The sequence below is a fragment of the Carassius auratus genome, chromosome 41 (genome assembly GCF_003368295.1).
Source record: "Carassius auratus strain Wakin chromosome 41, ASM336829v1, whole genome shotgun sequence".
NCBI classification, from domain to species: Eukaryota; Metazoa; Chordata; class Actinopteri; order Cypriniformes; family Cyprinidae; genus Carassius; species Carassius auratus.
Window position 1 is genome coordinate 17,727,006 of NC_039283.1, and position 22,502 is coordinate 17,749,507.

At 36.9% G+C, this 22,502-nt stretch overlaps 3 protein-coding genes across 3 annotated transcripts in view; all 3 read left to right on the top strand.

The window, feature by feature from the left end:
* LOC113059120 (integrin alpha-8-like) overlaps nt 1–2,369 on the top strand; it is a 61,667-nt gene extending 59,298 nt beyond the window's left edge. Inside the window, exon 30 of the mRNA XM_026227387.1 lies at nt 681–2,369. Within this exon, the coding sequence (XP_026083172.1) occupies nt 681–770 (90 nt within the window). The 3' untranslated portion in view covers nt 771–2,369. The remainder of the gene's footprint in view (nt 1–680) is intronic.
* A 164-nt stretch (nt 2,370–2,533) lies between these two features.
* Nucleotides 2,534–8,043, top strand: LOC113059121 (nuclear factor 7, brain). Its single transcript, XM_026227388.1, has 6 exons — nt 2,534–3,122; nt 3,209–3,304; nt 3,405–3,635; nt 3,862–3,884; nt 4,258–4,376; nt 7,194–8,043. The coding sequence occupies exons 1-6, from the start codon at nt 2,736–2,738 to the stop codon at nt 7,772–7,774; spliced, it is 1,437 nt and encodes a 478-aa protein (XP_026083173.1). The 5' UTR covers nt 2,534–2,735; the 3' UTR covers nt 7,775–8,043.
* Nucleotides 8,044–8,660: 617 nt separating this feature from the next.
* LOC113059122 (protein FAM171A1-like) overlaps nt 8,661–22,502 on the top strand; it is a 31,348-nt gene continuing 17,506 nt past the window's right edge. Inside the window, exon 1 of the mRNA XM_026227389.1 lies at nt 8,661–9,068. Coding sequence (XP_026083174.1) covers nt 8,957–9,068 — 112 coding nt within the window. The 5' untranslated portion in view covers nt 8,661–8,956. The remainder of the gene's footprint in view (nt 9,069–22,502) is intronic.

The following is a 22,502-nucleotide window of genomic DNA, read 5'->3' on the forward strand; positions in this document are numbered from 1 at the left end:
TGAAAATGCCTGTAATCTATAAATGTAATTTATATATCGGAGATTTAATTTGATATATCTGCCCATTTATTTTATTTAATGTAATTTAATTCAGTTGAAAATGTAAAGAGAAATATTTTTTTATTTATTATTCAATTTTACGTCATAATAGATTTTTTTGTTTTTATGTTTTTTTTTATTTTATTTATTATTCAACATGTATTTCCAGGTTTAAATTTGATTATGTGTGTGTGTTATGAGTTATGATGATTAATGTTAGTTTTATGATATAAAATATATATGCATATATTATGAAATCATAAAAATTGCTTATATAATAATTAATTGCTGTAAAGGTAAATGCATTTATGCCAGCTGCTTATATAGAAGCCAGATCAAGTGCTTATTATGATTACTGCCCTAATTTTATCACAAAAAAATATATAATTTTAAAGGAAGTTATATCTGCTTAATCAGCATATCCATAAACAGATCTGATTGGAGTCCTTTGAGTGAATCTCAGATCTGAAATGGGCCATTGTTTTCAGCCTCTGAGAGCACATCTGTGCAAGTGTTTTAGAAGACACAACATTGGAAGAAATTAATCATATCTGTTATCCCAGAGATCATATCCTCAATATCCGTTCTCTGTCTGTTTTCTTTTCCTCACCCATCTCGTCCCACCTGCTCTCCTTCTTCAGTGTGGCTTCTTCGATCGGGCGCGTCCACCCAAAGACAGTGATGTGTCAGACCGAGAGCAGTTGACCGCAAAAAAATCAACAGATGCCTGAGAGCAGAACAGATGACAATTCTGAAAAAAAGAGGTCATGGGATGAATCACCATGAAGAGAGTGGAGGGGCTGTGTCCAAAGGTTTCGGTATCTTTGTAGAAGACTACAGATCCAAGCCTCTAAATAAACTACAGCTCTCACACTGGACTGCAATCTGTGAGCTGGCCCACAGTACCAGTCAAAAACATTTTTAAAGCTTTATTTAAAATGACAGAAGAGCAAGAACTCTGGACATGGCACTCTGATAGAGCTGCGATCCCAAGAGCGATATGCTAGAACAAAACTACAGGCTGATCAATACAATCCCGAAGACCAAGATCTCACTCTCTGATCAACTCCATTGAGTTACATTGAAACACAGTGATGATTTTGGACAATATATTGTTTAAACTACCAATGGAACTTAAGGTCATATCTTCTCATCACCAGCTCAGCACTGGATATGGATCGTTCCACAATAAGCTTCACATTGGCCACACACACACACTGCAGCTAAATATGGATTCACTCCTCTTTTAAGACATTTCCAATGTTTCTTTCATTTAATATTTAAATATCAAACAACAAACAGGTTAAACTGTTCCATATTTCATGTTTATAGCCGAGAGATTATTACTTTATTATTATGATTATTACTGTGGCAGTTTCAGGAATGACTCCTGTTTTATGTTCACACACGGAACAATAATTTGCAGTGTGTATATGGCCATTTTTAACAGAATGTTTAAAAAATATCACACATAGAAAGTCACATACTGTATGCAAATAATTGATGTCACCTACAAGTATACTTTATGTATTGTCATAAAATTAATTGATAATGATGGTGTAGTGGTAAATTCTGCGATCTGACTAGAATCTTTATTCTTACAAAGCTGGTCTGTTGCATCATCAGCCTACAGTGTAGTTTTATAGCATTGTCTCATTTCACATGCCTTGTCAGTGATTCTACTGATTACATGTTGGAGCTTGTAAAAGAATTGCTCACTAAGTACAAATATGGGAATGGGGGTTATGAGCAGATATAAATTATATGTGCAATAATGGGACATTTTTGAGTTGATAATTTGTGTGTACACTGGCTCCAAAATGTGTAAAACCTGAGGTTCAGGTTGTTTTGTATATAAAGTTAAAACACTTGTCAGGCTTGGTCAAAGAATATTTCTTTTCCAAACTAAAGGGAACAACAATATTTTGTCTTTCAGCACTCTAAATGCATGTATAAATCACCAATAATGTTAATGACATGGGCACATTTATTTAATCTGTTGGGAATTTTTTATTTTATTTTTATTTTTTTATACAGACTTACTGTAACGTGTTGTATTCAGATTATGTTAATATTGATAACATCTTTTTTTCCTGGTTTCTTATATATTTTTACCTCAATCAATGCCCAATCAATGTATTTCAATAAATATGGACCGATAATTCAAGAGCTGTTTTAAAATTTTAGTTTTAACGAAACCACATCTTGTCATTCATATTTTCTCCACTGGAAGGACGTGATCAATGTTTCAGTTCTTAACTGATATTATGATGCGCAGCCCTGTCTATTTTTAGTTTACACTTATGAAATTAAAATGGAATTTAAACTAATCATTATGTGTGTCTGTGTGTTTACGAATTGTAAAAAAAATTCTACTTTTGAAATGACTAAGTGAGGCAGAAGTAAGGCAGAAATTTATATCTATCTATCTAAAATAAAAATAAATCTCCAACGTTGTCTTAAAACGTATTGCGTGGTTATTAAATCACTGATGGCCATGTCAAGTAGCAAACTGACACGCCAAACTCTCAAGGCGGATATCAGTACTAAATTAAAAGGAAAGTGTACTTAGTCACACTTTCGAAGAAAACGAAAGCGAAAGTTAGGTCCAAATTGTAGGTGATTTTTTGTGTTTATAACTGAATTTGCTAGAGCTAGCGCTTCGAGCTAGACAGTGGCTGATTGAACGGGTAGAAATGGCGTCGAAACGTCCCTTTACTGAAGAGGACTTTACGTGTCCTGTTTGCTGTGACATTTTCAGTGATCCCGTGTTGCTTCGGTGTGGCCACAGTGTTTGTAGAGACTGTATCCAACAATACTGGACGACCAAAGGTTCAAGAGAATGTCCGCTGTGCCGAAAAAGATCCACCAAGAATCCTCCGGTAAACCTGGCTCTGAAAAACTTGAGTCTCGCTTTCCTGGATTACCGGGGCCCTTCAGAGGAGCTGTGCGAGGTTCACCGGGAGAGACTGAGTCTGTTCTGTCTGCATGATGAAGAGCTTATGTGTGTGGTTTGCAGAGAGTCACACCAACACAGAAATCACGCGTGCCGCCCTGTCAGTGAGATCGCTGAGGAACATAAGGTATAGTAAGTCCTGGTGGTGTTTAGTGGCCTTCAATTTTGGAACACTTTTTATATTCTAATGTACTCATGTTTTTTTAATTTTAGAGAGTTTTTCGCAGTGAACTGGATCTCTTGACTAGAAAAAAGAAGATTCTAGAACATGCCAAATTTGAATGCAGTCACCAAGCTGAGCATATATGTGTAAGAAGGATGAGTGTGATTTTGGTGTTATTTTTATTATTCGTGAGAATTCTATGACATTATATAGGCTAATATTTTTGTATGTGTATTTGGTCTTCAGCACCAGGCCAGTCACACAGAGAAATCCATCAGAAAGGACTTTAAGCATCTTCACCAGCTTTTATATGATGAAGAAAAAGCCATGCTTGTTGCACTGAGGAAGGAAAAGAACCAGAAAACACAGGTCATGAAAAACAAAATTGTGAAGATTAATGAAGAAATATTATCTCTGCCAAAAACGATCGAAGAACTGAGAGGTAAATTGAATACTGGGGACGTCCAGTTTCTTCAGGTTAGCCCTTTATTTGTTCTTCTCTATCGCTCTCTTTTTAAAATTCTGTTTAATTTTAATCAGTTATACAGCAAATAACGTGAAAAAGTAGTAAAAATATACTTAATATTCTAACAGTCTATATATTCCAATTATCAAACTGGTCTTTTTTTTCTGAAATCAACTAAACAATTTAGTGTATGCTGGTCTTCCATTAACTTTTTATATTTCCTACAATTTTCAATAGAGCTTCAAGGACATGTTGGAGAGGTCAGCAGGTTTATTTAACCCCTTTCTTCTTTTTTCCCCCTCAGTATTGAAGTTAAAGGGACACTCCACCTCAAAATGAAAATTTTGTCATTAATCACTTAAACCCATGTCGTTTCAAACCGACCGTTTTTTTCTTTTTTATAGAAGTATCGCTTTAGGCACTGTTTAGGCACTGGTACCGTTTTAAAAGTATTGAATTGGACAGTCACAAGCCTCCCTGTTTTCATCCAAAATATCTTAAATTGTGTTCCAAAGATGAACAAAGCTTTTACGGGTTTGGAACGACATGGGGGTAAGTGATTAATGACAATTTTCATTTTGGGGATGGAGTATCCCTTTAAGCAGCAGTGCTGACCTCTGAATGTATTTTCAGAGCCCAGAACATGAACCAAGAAGCAGAAACAGTTCAAGGAGGGCTCATTGATACCGCAGAATACCTGGGCAATTTGAAGTTCAAAGTGTGGTCGAAAATAAGAGCGTCTATCAGTTACAGTGAGTTGATTTATAAAATATTCAGACACGTTTTCTCTAGTGAAGCTGATAAGCAATTATTTGCTTCATCCTATAATCTGTGAGGATAAAGGGCTGTTCACAAGGATAATTCTGTGAGAATACGTCAAGTCAAGTCCACACCATGGCTGTAACCGTAACAGCACAAAGGAACAATATCTTCGGAATCACTTTGAATGATTTTAGCCGACTTAACTAATTAACAGCCAATCACAATCCACCAGACTCTAAAGAGTTTGAGCATTTAAAGTTGCAGATAGCATAACTGCAGCACATGCTTCAAATAAACAGAAATATATTGTGCATTGATGTGGATGGTAATATAGTTATTGTTAGTTATTTTATAGTAATCTTTCTTGGTGTGAACTGGCTGTAAGAGAAAAAAGGAAATGTTTCATTTAAAACACATCAAGTTCTTAGAAATGTACTCTTTGTATTCATGTTGGTTACATGGCTTTGTAAAACTTGTAAAACAAAATGACATTTTTTTTACACATGTACGCAAAAGGCCTATTTCTCTCAAATATTATTCACAAATCTGTCAAAATCTGTGTTAGTGAGCACTTCTCCTTTTTTCAGAGATATATCATCCAACTCGTAGGTGTGGCATATCAAGATGCTGATTAGACAGCATGATTATTGCACAGGTGTGCCTTAGGCTGGCAACAATAAAAGGCCACTCTAAAATGTGCAGTTTTACTGTACTGGGGGGGTCCAGGGGGTCCGAAAACCAGTCAGTATATAGTGTGCCCACCATTTGCCTCATGCAGTATAACAAATCGCCTTCGTATAGAGTTGATCAGGTTGTTGATTGCGGCCTGTGGAATGTTGGTCCACTCCTCTTCAATGACTATGTGAAGTTGCTGGATATTGACAGGAACTGGAACATGCCGTCGTTTACGCTGATCCAGAGCATCCCAAACATGCTCAATGGTGACATGTCCGGTGAGTATGCTGGCCATGCAAGAACTGGGATGTTTTCAGCTTCCTGGAATTGTGCACAGATCTTTGCAAAATAGGGCCGTGCATTATGCTACAACATGAGTTGATGGTCGTAGATGAATGGCAAAACAATGGGCCTCAGGAGGATCTCATCACAGTATCTCTGTGCATTCAAAATGCCACCAATAAAATGCATTTATGTTCGTTATCCATAACATATGCCTGCCCATACCATAACCCCACTGCCACCATGGGCCACTCAATCCACAACCTTGAAATCAGCAAACCGCTCAACCATTTTCTGCCATCGGCTGGTGTGGTAACACGTGGTCTGCGGTTGTGAGGCTGGTTGGATGTAATGCCAAATTCTCTGAAACGCCTTTGGAGATGGCTTATGGTAGAGAAATGAACATTCAATTCATGGGCAACAGCTCTGGTGGACATTCCTGCATATTGTGGCCAGCCTAAGGCACACCTGTGCAATAATCTTGCTGTCTAACCAGCATCTTGATATGCCACACCTGTGAGGTGGACGGATTATCTCGGCAAAGGAGAAGTGCTCACTAACACAGGTTTAGACAGATTTGTGAACAATATTTGAGAGAAATAGGCCTTTTGTGTCCATAAAAAAAGTCTTAGATCTTTGAGTTCAGCTCATGAAAAATGGGGGCAAAAACAAAACTGTTGTGCTTATAGTTTGGTTCAGTGTATATGTGACCCAGGACCACAAAACCAGTCTTAAGTCGCTGGGGTATATTTTTATTTTTGGGTCAGAATTTTCAATTCTTTTGTATGCCAAAAATCATTAGGAAATGAGGTAAAGACCATGTTCTATGAAGATATGTTTTTTTTCCTACTGTTAATATATAAAACTTCATTTTTTGTTTAGTAATATGCATTGCTAAGAATTTAATTTGGCAAACTTTAAAGGTGATTTTCTCAGTATTTAGATTTTTTTTGTACTCTCAGATTCCAGATATTCAAATAGTTATATCTCTAGGGCTGGGAATTGATTCCAAAAATAATCAATTCTGAGGCGTTAGGAATTGAGAGTCGATGGAATCAATTCCATCAAGGGGAATCGACTCCTCATTCATAGTCTTTTTCAGTTCAGCAAAGCTTATCTCAGCCAATGATAATTATAAAAGAACACGTCACGTTCCCATCGATTCCAAAGAACACGTTCCCATCGATTCCAGGACCAGGAATTGGAATCCGAATCGATTCCAAACATTGTGGAATCGAACAGCCCTATATATCTCAGCTAAATATTGTCCTATTCTAGTAAACCATACATCAATGGAAAGATTATTTTATTATAAACAAATATATTTACTTATAAATATTTTTTTTTAACATAAGACTGGTATCTATAATGCATTGGTGCATGTACTGGTGTTGTAATGCTAAATTTCTCCAAATCTTTTCAACGAAAAAACTAAATTGTTTACATCTTGGATGGCCTGAGGGTTTTTTTTGTTTGTTTTTTTTTTTGTTTTTTTTACTTTTTAATTTTTGGGTGAACTATTGCTTTAAATACTTTTTCAAGGTAAAAACATTTTTTTACTGAATTCATATTAATAATTAATAAATAGTATGGGGAGTCTAACCTGACATTTTACAACCTGAACTACTTATTCACACTAAAACAGTTATCATGAGGGTCTGCGGAGGTCCTCTCTGATATTTCCTTTTTTTATTTTTTTATTTTTTGACCACATGATTTTGATGATTTTTTTTTTTTTTAAATCAAAAATTAATAATCAGTGAAGCAGTTTTATTAAAATACTCGTTTCTAAGCATCATTAATTGATTACATGTATAATTCAATATCTTAGCAATATTCTGTGTTTTCAGCTCCTGTGGTGCTTGACCCAAACACCGCTAACTCTCAGCTTATACTGTCTGAAGATCTGACATGTGTGAGGGACCGAGATGAGCAAGAAGAGGAAGACATAGTTGGAGTGCAGCTTCCTGATAACCCGGAGAGGTTTGATAGGTGTCCCTGTGTTCTGGGCTCTGTGGGCTATTCCTCAGGGACACACATATGGGATGTGGATGTGGGCGACAGCACTTTCTGGATGCTGGGTGTCACTACAGAGTCTGCCAAGAGAAAAGGAACCAACAGCTTCCCCAGTGAGGTCTGGTGCATCGGCTATGACAACAACACACTCAGTTTGAAGGCTCCTCAGGAGTCATGCATCTCTCTCATTTGGTGTGAGAAACCAAAGCAAGTGAGAGTGAATCTCAATTTAGCTGAAGGACAGATTTCATTTTCCGATCCTCTCAGCAAAACACTCTATCACACATTCACAACCAGATACACTGAGAAGTTCTTTCCATTCTTCTGCAGTCTGTGCAGCATTTCTTCTCTAAGGATTCTGCCTGTGGTCAAGCTCTCTAAAAGAGATATAAAGTCTGTTCAGAAGCTTTTGTAGGTTTGGCAAGATGTCTTTCTTGTGTCAGTTTGCAGTGTTTCTTGTCTAGTGTGCCTGTCGAAGAAAATTTTTAATATAAAAAAAAACAGTCCAAAGTGACTGGTTATTTACAGTATCTTCTTGAACTTTGATTCAGTGTTCTTGAAGCTTTTTGCATTTAATTTTATATTTATATGTTCAGTTTTCAAAAGTTCATTTGGTTTGCATTGGGAAAAGAAAGTGTGAATTGGCACATTTTATACAAATAAAGTGTCTCAGTATAAAGTTCATCATGATCATTTTTTTATAATTTTTGAATTAACCTTGTCTCTCTTGTTTGCATGTTAGCGTAGATGATGGAAATACCCCCCCCCCCTCTCTCTCTGTGTCTGTGTGTTTATGTATATATAATTGTGACTTGTATGTATTAGAATAGTTATAAAAGTATCAGTAGCTTATGATATAGACCATAATACAGTAATAAGCAATAAAAGTGACAATGAATAAATCTATATATTAAAAATCATAACATTTGTAATGTTTACTCAATATTATATTCATAAAATATAATAACAAAAATTCAAAAACTAAGATGTATTTTTACATCTGCAGTAATCATGTTGCATTAACCCAATATTATATTAAGAATGATAAAATATATATTTTTTTAATAAATAAAATATATATAAATATATATTTAGTTATTGCACTAATTATATATTTAGTTATTTGAAATGTCTTCTTTTGAAAATATGAGTTATTGTAATTTCTGATATAAAATTTCAAAATGCATTGTGGTTAATTAATACATACCTAGTTTCCGTTGAAAAATGGAAACCATGCCCCCTGTAATGGAAAAGTTTAACAGTCACTGTTGTCATTGACAGTACTGGACTGTAGATGGAGGTCTACTCCTGCTTTCTGCAGGACAGTCCAGCGCCATCTGTTACTGGCACTGAAATGGTTAAACTGGTGGAGTTGACTCGCTTTCTGTCGTTGTTGTGGGGGAAAACAGCGGCAACGCGGGGATGCTGAGCGGAGGGGTTTTCTGATTGCCCGTCGGTGTTCAATGACATGAGCAGATTTGCTAAAACACCAAATTATGGCAGGGAACCTCAGCTGCTATGAGTCTCTAGATACTCCTGCCGCCGCTTAGAAAACACTTATTGTTAAGCAAATTCTTTGTAACCGTGAGCTGCAATAATGCGAGGGGCGGACAGCAGCAGCAGGTCTGCCGTGATTGTGCTCTGCCTGCTGGGATGCGATTTATGGACGGCGGTCGCCAAAACACTGCAGGAGAACAGCGATACCAAAGGTATTAGACACTCCGTTAGCACCCACTTATACCTCACTCCTGTGTTGGTTTATCAAGATCGTGATAGAGATTTGGAAGCTTTGCTTTTACTTTCTGGATGGCATTCCGTGCTAACTGTTAGCAACCTTAGCATGTAATAACGCAAAGTGTGTAACGACCACAAAGCGAATGCAAGTCTTATAATTAAAATAGTTTCCCATGTATTATTGCTTTAACAAATCAAACTTTGTTAAATGTTCGTAGTTCGATCGATGTTATGTAAGTTTCAAGCCATCTGTTTGAAATCGGATCTCCTTTTTGTGATGCCTGTAGTTGAAACGAGCATCATCGCAGCTTCCAAAGCACATGAGCTGACTGGAGCCTGTCATTTCTGTAGCGAGACCAGGGAGTGTTACACTTTTTGTCTGTTTCTCACTGTTCATTTGTTTCCAATTTTGATATAATATTCCCATATTTATCTGATAAAATTTATAGTAGTTGAGAAACGTACAATGTTTCAATGAACGGTATACATTTGTAAAATACAAAACAATAATGGTCACGATCGATTTTTATTCTAATAATATATGTGCATGTACTTTCCCCTGTTTGGTCCGTTATAATAGTATTATTAGTTTTTTATATATTATTTTTATAATATAAATAAAACGGGAGAACTTGCTGCTTTAGATGATACAGTGTCTATTATTTAGCATCCATTTAACATTTATTATTAGACATTAAAATATACTTTCTTACCTCAAAATAGTTTATTATTATTATTATTATTATTTTCAGTAAGTCCTTTATATTTTAATAGAGTGACTATAAGAAACTGAGAAGCCTTTGTATGATAGTGCTTTCAACCATCACCTTGTTCATTTCTAAGATCTTTCAGAAATCTTAATGGACCTTGTTTATTTATGCTGTGATGGGTTTATTATGAGTTTATTTCAGGCTACGGTCTATTTCGGACTGTTTTAGTCTAAATGATCTCGCTAATAATCTAACGTAATGCAATATTAAGTGTCTGTGCATTAAGATGGCAATGTGCCGGCGAGGAAGGAAATTGAAAAGCCATTTTCATATCACTAATTCACATTTGACATTTACATAATCCAGATATCATGCTGAATAATTTTAGTTGAAGCACGGATGTCAGATTGCAAAAACCTGCTTAAATGATATGGTTGTCAAAGCTCACCTCTTGATAGCAGATTGATTTAGCAGCTCATAGACTGGCAGTTTGTTTATGTCCTTCATGTCTGAGCTTATAATGTGCGGAATCCCCCTAAACCCCCTCCTCTCCCCTGATGGAGTGTCCTCCTCCCCCTCCGTCTCCTGCTGATGAGCAGCAGCATCACAGATGGGTATGCTGCTCTCTCTTCTTTAGGACCGTAGACTGCCACAGTGGATGCTTTGAGTATGCAAATTAGAGCTTTCCTGCCTTTTGTCCAGTCCGTGCCACTTCCTCACCACTGGGATCTGAAAAGAGACTGCTGTGTGTGAGGCCTTGACACGGTAGAACCGGGCCTGGACTGAGATTTGCCGTGCAGATTTGAATCTTATAGGCTGTATTTGTTTATCTACACTTCATAATGAAAATGTAGTTTATGCAAAGTTTTTTTTTTACTGACCTCCATATTGCCCATATGCCAAATATTGCTTATGCCAACAGGATGATATTTACTGTAAGCAGTTGCTTGTTATTGCACACTCACCCAAAAACAGAGACTAAATAGACTCCTTAATAGTTTCCTGCTATAACGCACAGGAGCTTAGAACAATGGGTCTTAGGAAGCCAGCTATGTTTTAGAGCATGAGAGACTCATAAAGGCTGATAAAGAGAATAAGTCTGGTGTTTCCCACTCGTTAATTATCAATAATGGGGTTTTCTGTGGTATAGTCTCTGGATTTTTGATATTGCTTGTAGTGCAGAAATGGAAAGTTGTGTCTGTTTGTTTGCCCGCTAGCATTTCAAAGCATTTTAAGCACACCGGAGACCCCTGTTGTGCTTAATTTTTTATGTGGTACATGTTTTCAGAGAACACTCAGACATTTTCTCATCTCTGATTACCCAAACCAGATTATCCCATGGGCAAGCTGCAGAGTAGCCGACTCTTTCCCTCTGTTTCTCTCTCTTTTTCTTCATTCACATGCATTATCTTACAAACAGAGATAGTGGACTCTTATATCACTCTAAATGTGCATTGTTAAAGGGGTGGTTGATTGTGATTTCACTTTTTTAATGTTAGTTAGGGTGTAATGTTGCTATTTGAGCATAAACAATATCTGCAGAGTTGCAGCACTGAAAGTTCTATGCAAACAGATAACGTCTTTTAAAATTCTGGCAGTTTAATGCCTACAAAAACGGCTGGTAAAGGGACTACAATGAGCTTCTTCCCTGGTCCGTTGCATAGTGAACCCAGATAAACTCCGCCCCTGGGAACTCGCAACAAAGGGGGCGAGGCCATGCTGTGCTGCTTTAGAGAAGAGGAAGAGAAAACTAAGGGTGCAAGTAAAAATCTGTTCCTATATGAATCGCAGTTTTGTTTCTAACGTTTCGAATGGATTCACAAGTTTCCAAACCAATGTTCTAAAGCAGCGGTTCTCAATCCTGTTCCTCACGTCCCCCTGCTCTGCATTTCTCTCCATACCATTCCATTAAGATCCGTGCTTGTACAGGTTCTGCGCAATCCTCTTCATCAATATTCTCTGCATCTCAATTGGGCTCAAATTGATAAGCAATATAGAGAATGTCATTGTTTACAATACAACCAAAGAGCACATTCTGAGCTTGAGGGGCGGGATGTTCAAACGTGCTGTAGAGGCAGTTTAGCGAATCACAACACACTGAGCCAGCTGACCAATCGCAGCCCGTCGCATACTTCATAAAAACAAAGGACAGATTAGTGTGGAATAAAGGTAAATGATGTGAAAAATAATGCATTAAAAAAAAAAAAAAAACGAAGCATGAACACATGTTAGGATCCACCTCATAAACACAATCAAGCCTAGAAAAAAACCCAATGAGCCACCCCTTTAATCTGTACCTAAAAGAGGCTTGAATAGTTTTAATTTTGAATCTTTAACAGATACAGCAATTAAAAATACTGAAGAAAATGGCTTGGTTTAGTTGTTTAAAGCACTAGACCTGTTTTCTGAGCCATTATGTGTCTTTATTTTAGAATATGTTGATTTTTGCATATATATATATATATTAGGGATGCACGATATTGGATTTTGGCCGATATTCGATATGCCGATATTTTCAAAATAATTTTGGCCGATACCGATATATATATATACAAATTTTTCGCCCTGATATATTTTAACTTTAATTTTACTGAAGAGAAATCCATGTACCTCTTCTGTACTGATTCTACCATAAATGTATTATTTTACAAATGTAGACAGACATTCACACCTGAAAAACAGGTCTTGGTGCTGCTCAGGATCACGACTCTTAAGATGTGTAATCATATTTTTAGTGTTGAAAGACAGTTGTTTTACGCCTCCTCGCATCACTTGTGCTTTACAAATATTGCAAATAGCAACTTTGTTATCTGTTTGAAAGATCTCGAAATACCTCCACACAGCTGACAAGTTGTAAGTTTAAATTTTTGGTGCTCAAGTTACGTTCATGGTCGTCGCGTGCACACACGCCCCCCTATCGGTTTGGCTCATCGGCAGAAATATTCTTATCAGCCGATGCCGATGATGGTCATTTTAAGCTTTTATCGGCCGATTTTAAGCTTTTATCGGCCAATACTGATGTTGTGCCGATATTATCGTGCATCCCTAATATATATATATATACATATATATGTATAGAGTTATGTTTGATTGTTAACACCCCTCCAAATCACTTGATGAGCAAACTTTCTTATCAAGTTGGGGTTTATAAAAGTTTTTAGTAGTATTGTTTTAGTTGTGAAAGTGTAGAAGCCCAAGAAAAAATTCATCTGAAGTAAATGCTTTTAGATCTGATTAGACTTTTATGGGCTGAATCGTCTGTTTTTGTGCCTGTGAAACATGATAATCCTCCACACAACAGCAGTCTTTTAACTTGAAGCAGTCTGGATGTACTGAATGAGAGTGGAAGCTCTTTCTTTCATTCACACACACATGGCCTGTGTGTCTCCTTTTATAGAGGGAGAGAGAGAGAGAGAGAGACAGCCAGTCTGCTGCACATCTGGAGAAGTCATTTTCCCACAAAACGGAAAGACAAGCTTGTTTTATGTTTTAGAATGTGTAAAACTAAAAACGAAATGTATTAGTATTTTTAGACATGTAAAATGATCATTTATGAAGCATTTAAAGGGGGGGTGAAATGCTCGTTTTCACTCAATATCCTGTTAATCTTGAGTACCTATAGAGTAGTACTGCATCCTTCATAACTCCAAAAAGTCTTTAGTTTTATTATATTTATAAGAGAAAGATAGTCTGTACCGTTTTTTCCTGGAAAAACCCGAGCGACTGGAGGCGTGACGTGTGGGCGGAGCTAAAGAATCACGAGCGCGAGTAGACTTTTGCGTTGAGAGCGTTTGGAAGCTGTGACATTACCGTGAGGGAAAAAAAACATCATCCAAAACAAACCATGGCTAACAGTCAGATTCAGCCGTTTATTTATGATCCAGAATCAGATCCAGAGGCTGAAACTGAACGAGAGCAGCAGCATCAACGATTACAGCAGGACGTCTCTATAGCCCCTTTCACACTGCACGTCGGACCCGCAATATTCCCGTAACATTGCCTGGTCGCCTTCTGTGTGAAAGCAACCACGTCCCGGAATTGATTACCGAATCGAACCCGGGTCGGGGACATAGTAACATTGCGGTAATCGATCCGGAACGAGCGCTGTGTGAACAAAAGCCAGATCTAATTCGGTATCGAAGTGATGACGCGCGTTATCGCGCGACTTTTTTACCGGCTGTTTTGAAGGAAGATCAACATTCGCGACGAAAACATATGTGCAAACTGTAATGAAGCAGAGATCAGTTAGTTCCTCACTTTCCGCGCTGACACTGAGATCGTTCGCTTGCTTCAGTTAAAGTATAACGTGCCAAGCTTTGTCGACTCGTACATTACACATCACGCGCTGATGTCACGTGTCGTTACGGGATCTTCAAGGGTTGTGTGTGAAAGCACGCACATATACCGGGTCATGACTGGCAGTGTGAAAGTGCCAAATCTAGCGACCAGGAAACAATTACAGGAACACTTTACCCCTGTATTTGCCGGAATGGCAGTGTGAAAGGGGCTTATGTGGTATGTATTGAAACTGTATATATTTGCTTAGCGGTTTTTGAAAAGTTCCACTTTATGTCGTCTTTTTTTTTTTTTAAGGTGTACATGTGGAAAGTGCAGTTTGATGACAACATCGCATGTTGTTTACTTGATGTGCTTATGCGCCTATAGCTAAGTTAACAACACAGAGATATTTGAAGCAGTTTTACTCAACGCCTGCGGTTCCAACACACGATCGTGACCCTTTTTCGTTGGGAATGCATTATCCTTAAGAAATAAACAATATGCAAATCCGGCGTCAAACTGGGCCTTGTTTGTAAAACAAACATCTTCAAATTCAGGGAACAAACAAAAACACTTGCACAACTCCGTTGATGCTCTGTAAAAATAAACTCCATCCACTGGTCCCCTAATGCTGTTTTTTTTTTTTTTTTTTTTTTTGGTAATCTCGCTCTGATCAGTGAATGTCTCTGCTCTCAGTGCTCTGCTCTTCTGGGAGAAGTGCCCTTAGGACCCATATAAGGAAATAAGAAAAAAAAATTCCGAAACTTGTGACAAACCGGAAGGAGTGTTTTTGGAACAAAAATACTTCTTCAAACGTACAACTTAATTTTTGAAACTTTGTCCATGTTTAGCATGGGAATCCAACTCTTTAACAGTTTAAAAAACTCAGTATGCATGAAATAGCATTCCTTTAAGAACAGTTACATTCATATTTAAATAACATTCTTTGGAACTGTCCTTTGCCATTTAAGCTCTAGATAATCAAGCTGTCTTTCTTGTGACAGGGTAAATGTCTAGTTACTCTTGTTAATGTAAAAAGAGGCTGAAAATGAGTTTTATTGCATTAGATCTCGTTAGATTGCTGAGGATGCATAGATCTTATCCTGTAAGGCCAATATTGAGCCACAATTTTGACCAGTTTTACTTGTACTTAAGAACTTGCTGATGGTCTTACAGAACTAAAATGTTTGGAAAATAAGACACTCTGAGGATTGTGGTTAGGGTTTGGTTATTTGACTTTCTTTCTAGCTTGTAATGACGAAGAGTGCGAAGTCCCAGTGAAAGCACATTTTAATATCACTGGTGACTGCTGTTGTTGACTGTTTCTAGCACTGTGATTTTAAAGAGACTGTAGGTACCTGTTAGCATGGCCAAATTGTGGCCTTTAAAGGTACCAAATGACAGGTTGGTTGAATTTGGTGTGAAAGGTTTCCATAAGATGACTCTTTATAAACATAATTATGATTGTGCATTCAGACTCGACTCCCAGCATTCAGTTTTTTGTGCAACTTTTATGTGCATCATCATTTTAAACTGCTTCTTGTTTAGTTTGAATGTGTTTATTTTAACAATTTCTATAAATAAATACACTCATATTATTTAACATCGTAGGTTTCTGCACTATGTCCTGCAAAGTTAAAGGTGCAATAGGTGATTGTCTTCAGAAACATTTTTTGTTATGCTGGTTGAAAGTCTCTTCACATCCCGATAGCAATCATTAAGTTAAGTGGTCTAAATGTATTTATCTGTATTTATATATTCTGTGGAAAGCATAGGACCAAGAAATGTACGTCCAATCAAAACACTGGGTCTGTGCATTTTAAGTAGCTTTCCTACCTGCCTGTCAACATATATATCTACATACCTCTGCGCATACGGTTCACGCAGACAGGATACGTCATCAGCGCATTCATTCACGCTGTGCAGACAGAGCAGACAAACATCAAAAACCTGGTATTGTAGGACTTTTAAAGTTTTCTCGCTGGTGAATGATGCATGATGTAGCCCAGTGGTTCCCAATTCCAGTCCTCACTAGTGATGTTTCATTCGTGAACAAATCATTCTTTTTGAATGAATCTTTTAGGTGAACGAATCGTTCACGTAAGTCACTGACTCATATTTTCTCGTTCCCTGAAGTTTCTCCCTCCACAGCAGCGCGGCACTATTAGCAGCGCATTCGCAGCTCGGTGAATCGGGTAGCTTTGTGAACTGTTTCATTCTGTCAAAGAGTTACTCAACCTCGAGCCAATAGCCTTCGAGTATGAGATGTGATGGAGCATGTGATTTGTTGAATGTAGTGAATGAATACGCCCTTCACTGAACGAGTTTCATATGAGTCTGAACGAGATCGAGAGATATCGTTCGTGAAGGAAATGACTGAACTGGTACCCATGTCATTCGTGAAAGAGTTAAATGAACAGATACATGTCATTCGTGAATGAAATTAACTGGTACATAGCTTATCTCATTCGTGAGCGAAATGAATGAGAGTAAACCCAGTCAGTTGGCCATTTAGCATGTCAATCTCGTAAAATTCAAAGCGCAGTTATAGGTACTGTGCACTAGGGCTGTATCTATCGAATATGTTAGTAATCGAGTATTCTACCAAAAATTCCATCGATTAATCGAGTAATCGGATAAAATGTGTTTTTGCTTAATTAAAGTGCAATATTAATTACACAAGACTCCTGGGTCTCTTAAAATGAACAAACTAAGTTTCCTTTTTTAGAAAAAATATTTTTACTTTTTAAATTCATAAAATGAAATGCATACATCAAAAATAAATATTTAATTATTATCCATTGTATCTGTACTTGTCTGTACTTGTACTGTGGACAATGACAATAAAGTTGACAGATGAATTAAGTGCATTTAAGTGCCATTCAGTTGGGGTTTCAAATAAAACATTTTCTGAGATGCACATTAAACACATAAAACATAAATTTAATTTATCTTTTAATTATTGAAAATTAAGCAAACTTAACTTTTTAGTAAACAAAGGGGATTTACTATAAAAAATAAAACATGGAAGAAATGTTGTGTGATTAAACCTTAAAAATTATGTTTGATTTTTTTTAGTAATAGGCTATGTACATTCTGCTGAACAATAGTATTACATCTCTGGCAAATACTTGTCTTTAAACTGGACTTTTATTTTGACGGGTTGACGTATCTTTACAGTTCTGTTCATGTGATGTGGCGCTAGTTTTACTCAAATCAAACAGTCAAATGCTCATGAAGTGACTGTCAGAGCAGTTCTGGAGATGTTGTTCATGTGTTCACGTCCTTATTTAGTGAGACAGCAGACGCTGATATCACCACGAGCGTCACGCGCACTTCAGTGTGTGTTAATAAAGGCAGACGCGCTTCTGCTCCATTCATTAACAGAGACACGCAGAACATGGAGGATTCATATTCAAATAGACTGTTCCGGCTTAAAATGAACAGATATAAGTCCATATCATAATTTGATGTAAGTGCAATGACCTATTTTTTATTAATTCATTCAAAATTTGGCAAATTTCCTTGCCATTCCGCATTAAACTGTAAAATCCGTTTTTATGACTGGATTCCACGATTCCCTCTGTGTTTTCTGCATTGCGGAAATCATAGGGCCCTAGTTGTGGTATGCCAGCTATATCTTGCAATGGACACACGCCATGACGTTCTCTCTACGTTTGCCCGTGCCCTCAAAACAAAACACTGCTGACTCCTTGCAGTATGTGATTTCGGACACAGCGCTTGTGTCTCCTTCTGCGTTCTGGGTGACGTAAACGCGTTGTCACTTTTAAAAAATAATTGTGAAAGAACCTGACGTGAGATTTAATATAAATTAAAAGAGGCTTCGAGGCAGAGGAATTTGCCTCGATCATTTTTTGTAATCGAGTTAGTCGAGGAATCATTTCAGCCCTACTGTGCACATACGCTTGTTTTAATATTTAGCATACAGAACATAACTACACATTTAATCCCTGATTTATGAATGTGAATATATAATAATTGTAATTATAATTGTAATTATAATAATTGCTTGGTTCATCTTAACAACTTAATTAGACTTTATGCACACATTTTCATAAAGTCAAATCAGTTTTTGTAGCAAGTTGAATACGTTCGTTGATTTAAGACATAACACATAAGACTCTTTTTTGTCACCTGCTGGCAAATTTTATGTAATACGAAGAAATGGTCACTGAATGAATCAGTAAATGAATTTGAACGAATCATTTTGGTGAACGAACTGAAAATGAACGAATCTCTTGAAAGAATCATAATTTCCACCACTAGTCCTCGCGCACATATTTTGGATGTCTTGCTTCGTTAACACACTAGATTCAGATGACCAGCTCGTTAGATGTGAGCTACGTGAATGAACTGTGTTCTGATCGGTATGATCCCTACACAGTGTTCATTGTTCCCTACTCCCTGAGCAGGGGTTCAGTTTACTTAGGAACATGGACTGGAATTGGGAACCTCTGATGTAGCCTATTGTAGTGATGTTGTCTCTGGTATTCTGGTCTGTGAGCATAAATGCATTCAGGGGGCGTGGCTTTTGACTGCGATTGCAGGAAGGGCTGTTGTTCGCTTTCAGTACTATCAGGCTAATGTTAGCATTTTCCAAGATCTCCTACTGCACCTTTAATATTTAAATTAGGGTTGTGCATGTATTTGGACCAGAAATTTTCCCTACAAGTATTTCGGTCTGGCACTTATGTCTACCAAATAAATGCATTGTTGTTTTTAGAATACATAATCTCACATCCCTCAGTTTGGAGAAATAATATGCAGGAAACTTAAAGAGGGTTTGAAATCTCCATCTCGACTGTATGTCTCCCTTTCTCTTTGTCTGTCCCATGCACGCTCACACAAACCAACCCTCCATGCTTTTACCCTGTATAACCTTGACAGTTAATACTGTTTTTTCAGATTAATCAATAATATGGTTTCCTGAGGCATTCTTAAGGTTTAGAATCCAGTGTATTGACCGATCACTCTCTTCATTAGTGCTCACATGACCCTGCTCTTGGGGTTAAATGATTGCCTAGTGTGGGTTTTTAATGTCTTTGTGATGTCTAGTCATGGTTCATGGCTAAACACACTAACATTTTTAGGTTGAGTAAATTAGAGACACACATTATTTATAGATTGTAATATGAATGTTTAAAAACTAAATAAAATACATTAAGCTAAACTTCGTTATTTAGACTATTAGAGTAGAAATGATGTCTACATTCCCTCTCTTTGCCTCTGCCTCTTTCTGTCCTCCACTGCAATGCAGCATGGTGTCTCTGCGCATACACTCTTACATAAACACATCTATACTCATAGACAGAAAAGTGCAGGGCAGCCCTATCATCCCTTATTATTCACAGCTGTAGTTATATTCATATATATCCTGTACACTGTTGCTTTATGAAATGTTGTTTGTATCTTATGTTCCTTGACACAAAAATATAACAGTAATAAAGCCTTTTGGATTATACCTATAAGCTTATGCTTGAAGTCTGCAGACAATGGGGAATTGTACCACTCGGTTCATATCATATGACTTTTGCCAGGGAGATCTTTTGAGAGAGAGAATACAAGTTGAAACTAAATGTTAGGGCTGCACGATTATGACAGAAATCATAATTGTCGATTATCATTCCATAAGCACGCAGAAAAATATAAGTGGACTTTTAACGATTACGTTAATGTTGCATCTATAATTGTAATTGAGATTTGAAATTCAAATAATTGTGCAACCCTACTAAATGTCAAAATGCAGTTGAAATTATTGCATTAAAGCTGCAGTGGGTAACTTTTGTAAAAATATATTTTTTACATATTTGTTAAACCTGTCATTATGTCCTGACAGTAGAATATGAGACAGATAATCTGTGAAAAAATCAAGCTCCTCTGGCTCCTCCCAGTGGTCCTATTGCCATTTGCAGAAATTCATCCGCTTCCAGTAAGAAACAACCAATCAGAGCTGCGGTCCGTAACTTTGTTTGTGTTCAAAATGTAGAAAAATGTATATAATAAGTGAGTACACCATGAATCCATTTTCCAAACCGTGTTTTTAGCTTGTCCTGAATCACTAGGGTGCACCTATAATAAGTGTTTATATTCGGACTATTTTAGATTGCTTCGGGGGTACTGCAGCGGAGTAACCCAGTACCTTTGTGATTCTTCATAGACATAAACAGAGAGAAGTAGTTCCGGCTACGATGTTCTTCCGCAAGACGCAAGCAGTTCTGTTTATTAACCGCTAGAGCGTCAAAAGTTACCTACCGCAGCTTTAAGCTTGCTTGAACTGTTTAAAGAATCATACATGTCATCTTAATTCATGTGGTAGCTTTGTGTGAGGAGCAATCTGACTACATTAAGTTAGAGTCATGACTCATGTCACTTGGAGCACTTTTGTGAGCTGATTAATTGAAAATAACCAACTTTTATGGTGCTGTTGTGACCTGTTTGAAGCTTGAAAGCTTCATTCCCCATGATTTTGTAAATGCATTGGGAAAATAACCAGAACATTATTCAAAAATTCAGTAAATGATAACAGTATTTAGTTTTTTGAATAAACTATTCTTTTGCTGATAGAAGACACTGCATCAAAATATTGACGAGAAATTCAGTAGCTTCAAAAGTTTTATAAGCTAATGACAATATTTTCCAGAAAAAACTTTATGGAGTATCAGAAAACATGCTCTACTCACACATTCCCAGTCACAAAGTCTGAGACTCTGATGCAGCTTTTATGCAATGGAAGGCTAAAGGTTGAGCAGACAGCACTGCCATGTATTGTATGTTGCATGTACATTTATTGTACACACATGCCTTGTAGTGAAGCAGTGATGCCAGATTCAGAGAGGGAGTCAGCAGTTCACATCATGACATGTGTGTATCATTTCCAGTGGAGGAGGGAGAGGGGAATTCCCAGAGAGAACGGAGCCGTGCTTCAGACGGTCCTGCAGTGAAACAATGAGTAAACCTTTGGAGAACACTGACAAATAGTGATCCTGATAGGTTAAAAGTTAACTGGAGATTTCCTGAGACCAAAAAACGTTTCACATGCACACAAGCTGTCTTTGTTTTATTAGCTGAAATGATCTTATGCAGAATTCTGAATCACACTTATGAATCAAGCATCATTATGATGATACCCTCTCACAATTCATTCAGGTAATTATGCTTTGATTTGCTTGTTTAAGTTAAACAGCTGGTCTTATGTATTTTTTTCATTTCTCCAGAATGTATTTAATCTTGAATTTCCCCGGATTATAACTAGATTTTACGTCCCAGTAAATGTTAAATTGTATTTAGTAAAGTTTATTACATAAACATATAATAGTATTATTAATAAAATAAGTATTAATAATATATATGGATATATAACACAAACACACACTATGTTTCTATCATTCATGTTTTTACTGTGTTTACAAATTGAAATGATAATATCTGAGGCTATTACTAAATATTATAGTATTTATAACTGGAAGAAAAGGGTAAAATTATATATAATGAATCCAAATTTGTTGTGTAACTAGCTTTTAAATTTAATAAAAAACTTCTGTGTGTGCTTGTTTAGGGAAAGAATGTCATAAAAAGAGCATTAGAAGTGAAAGGCTCAGGAACAGGAGAAAAGTGTCTATTATGGAGCTTACTGTGGGTTAAAAGATGGAGAGAACGAGAGAGAATGTGTGCAGGATGAGTGAAGGCGTCGGACGGCTTATTGTCTCTGTGCAGCTCAGCAACTCCCAGTAGAGCTCGAGGCAAAGGAAAATTCTTCGTATTCATCGCGGTGCTATTTTTCTAGTCAAATATTTACCTAGTGTTGGGTGACTGCGTTCCCTTCAGATTGCCGGTTAACATTTCAAAAGCTGTTCACAGTAAACACAGCCAAGAGCACTGGGATGACACCGCCTGCACCTGTGCTTTGAAAAAAAGAGCACAGGTGGCTACTTATTGTACCTGCTTTTTATTTATCATGTTTATTATTAATATTATTCATTGAAATAATTTAAGTGCACTAAGTATTTTTCATAAAGTTAAATTTCACTCATAAAGGAATCTATTGTACATTTCACAAACATGTTGATAAACGGACACAAAATGGAAACTCGAGATCACATATCGAGATCACATGACCAGCTGAATACTTCACATTTTTTGTGTTAGATGGTATCAGAAACTTTTGTTTGCAGAATAAATGAATTATGCTGGACCGATTATACCATAGTGATCATGAATGCATGAAATAAAGATAAATGCACATTTAAGAACCTTTTGATGAAACCTAAAGCAGCTGCCTTCCCTTCTGTCCAGTCAGTCACAGACTGATCTAACAAATTCAACTGAGCTCTAAAGAGAAGCAAGCAAATATTTAGTCAGAAAGAATTGTGCTTATTCCTTAATTAGAAATTGAATCAGAAA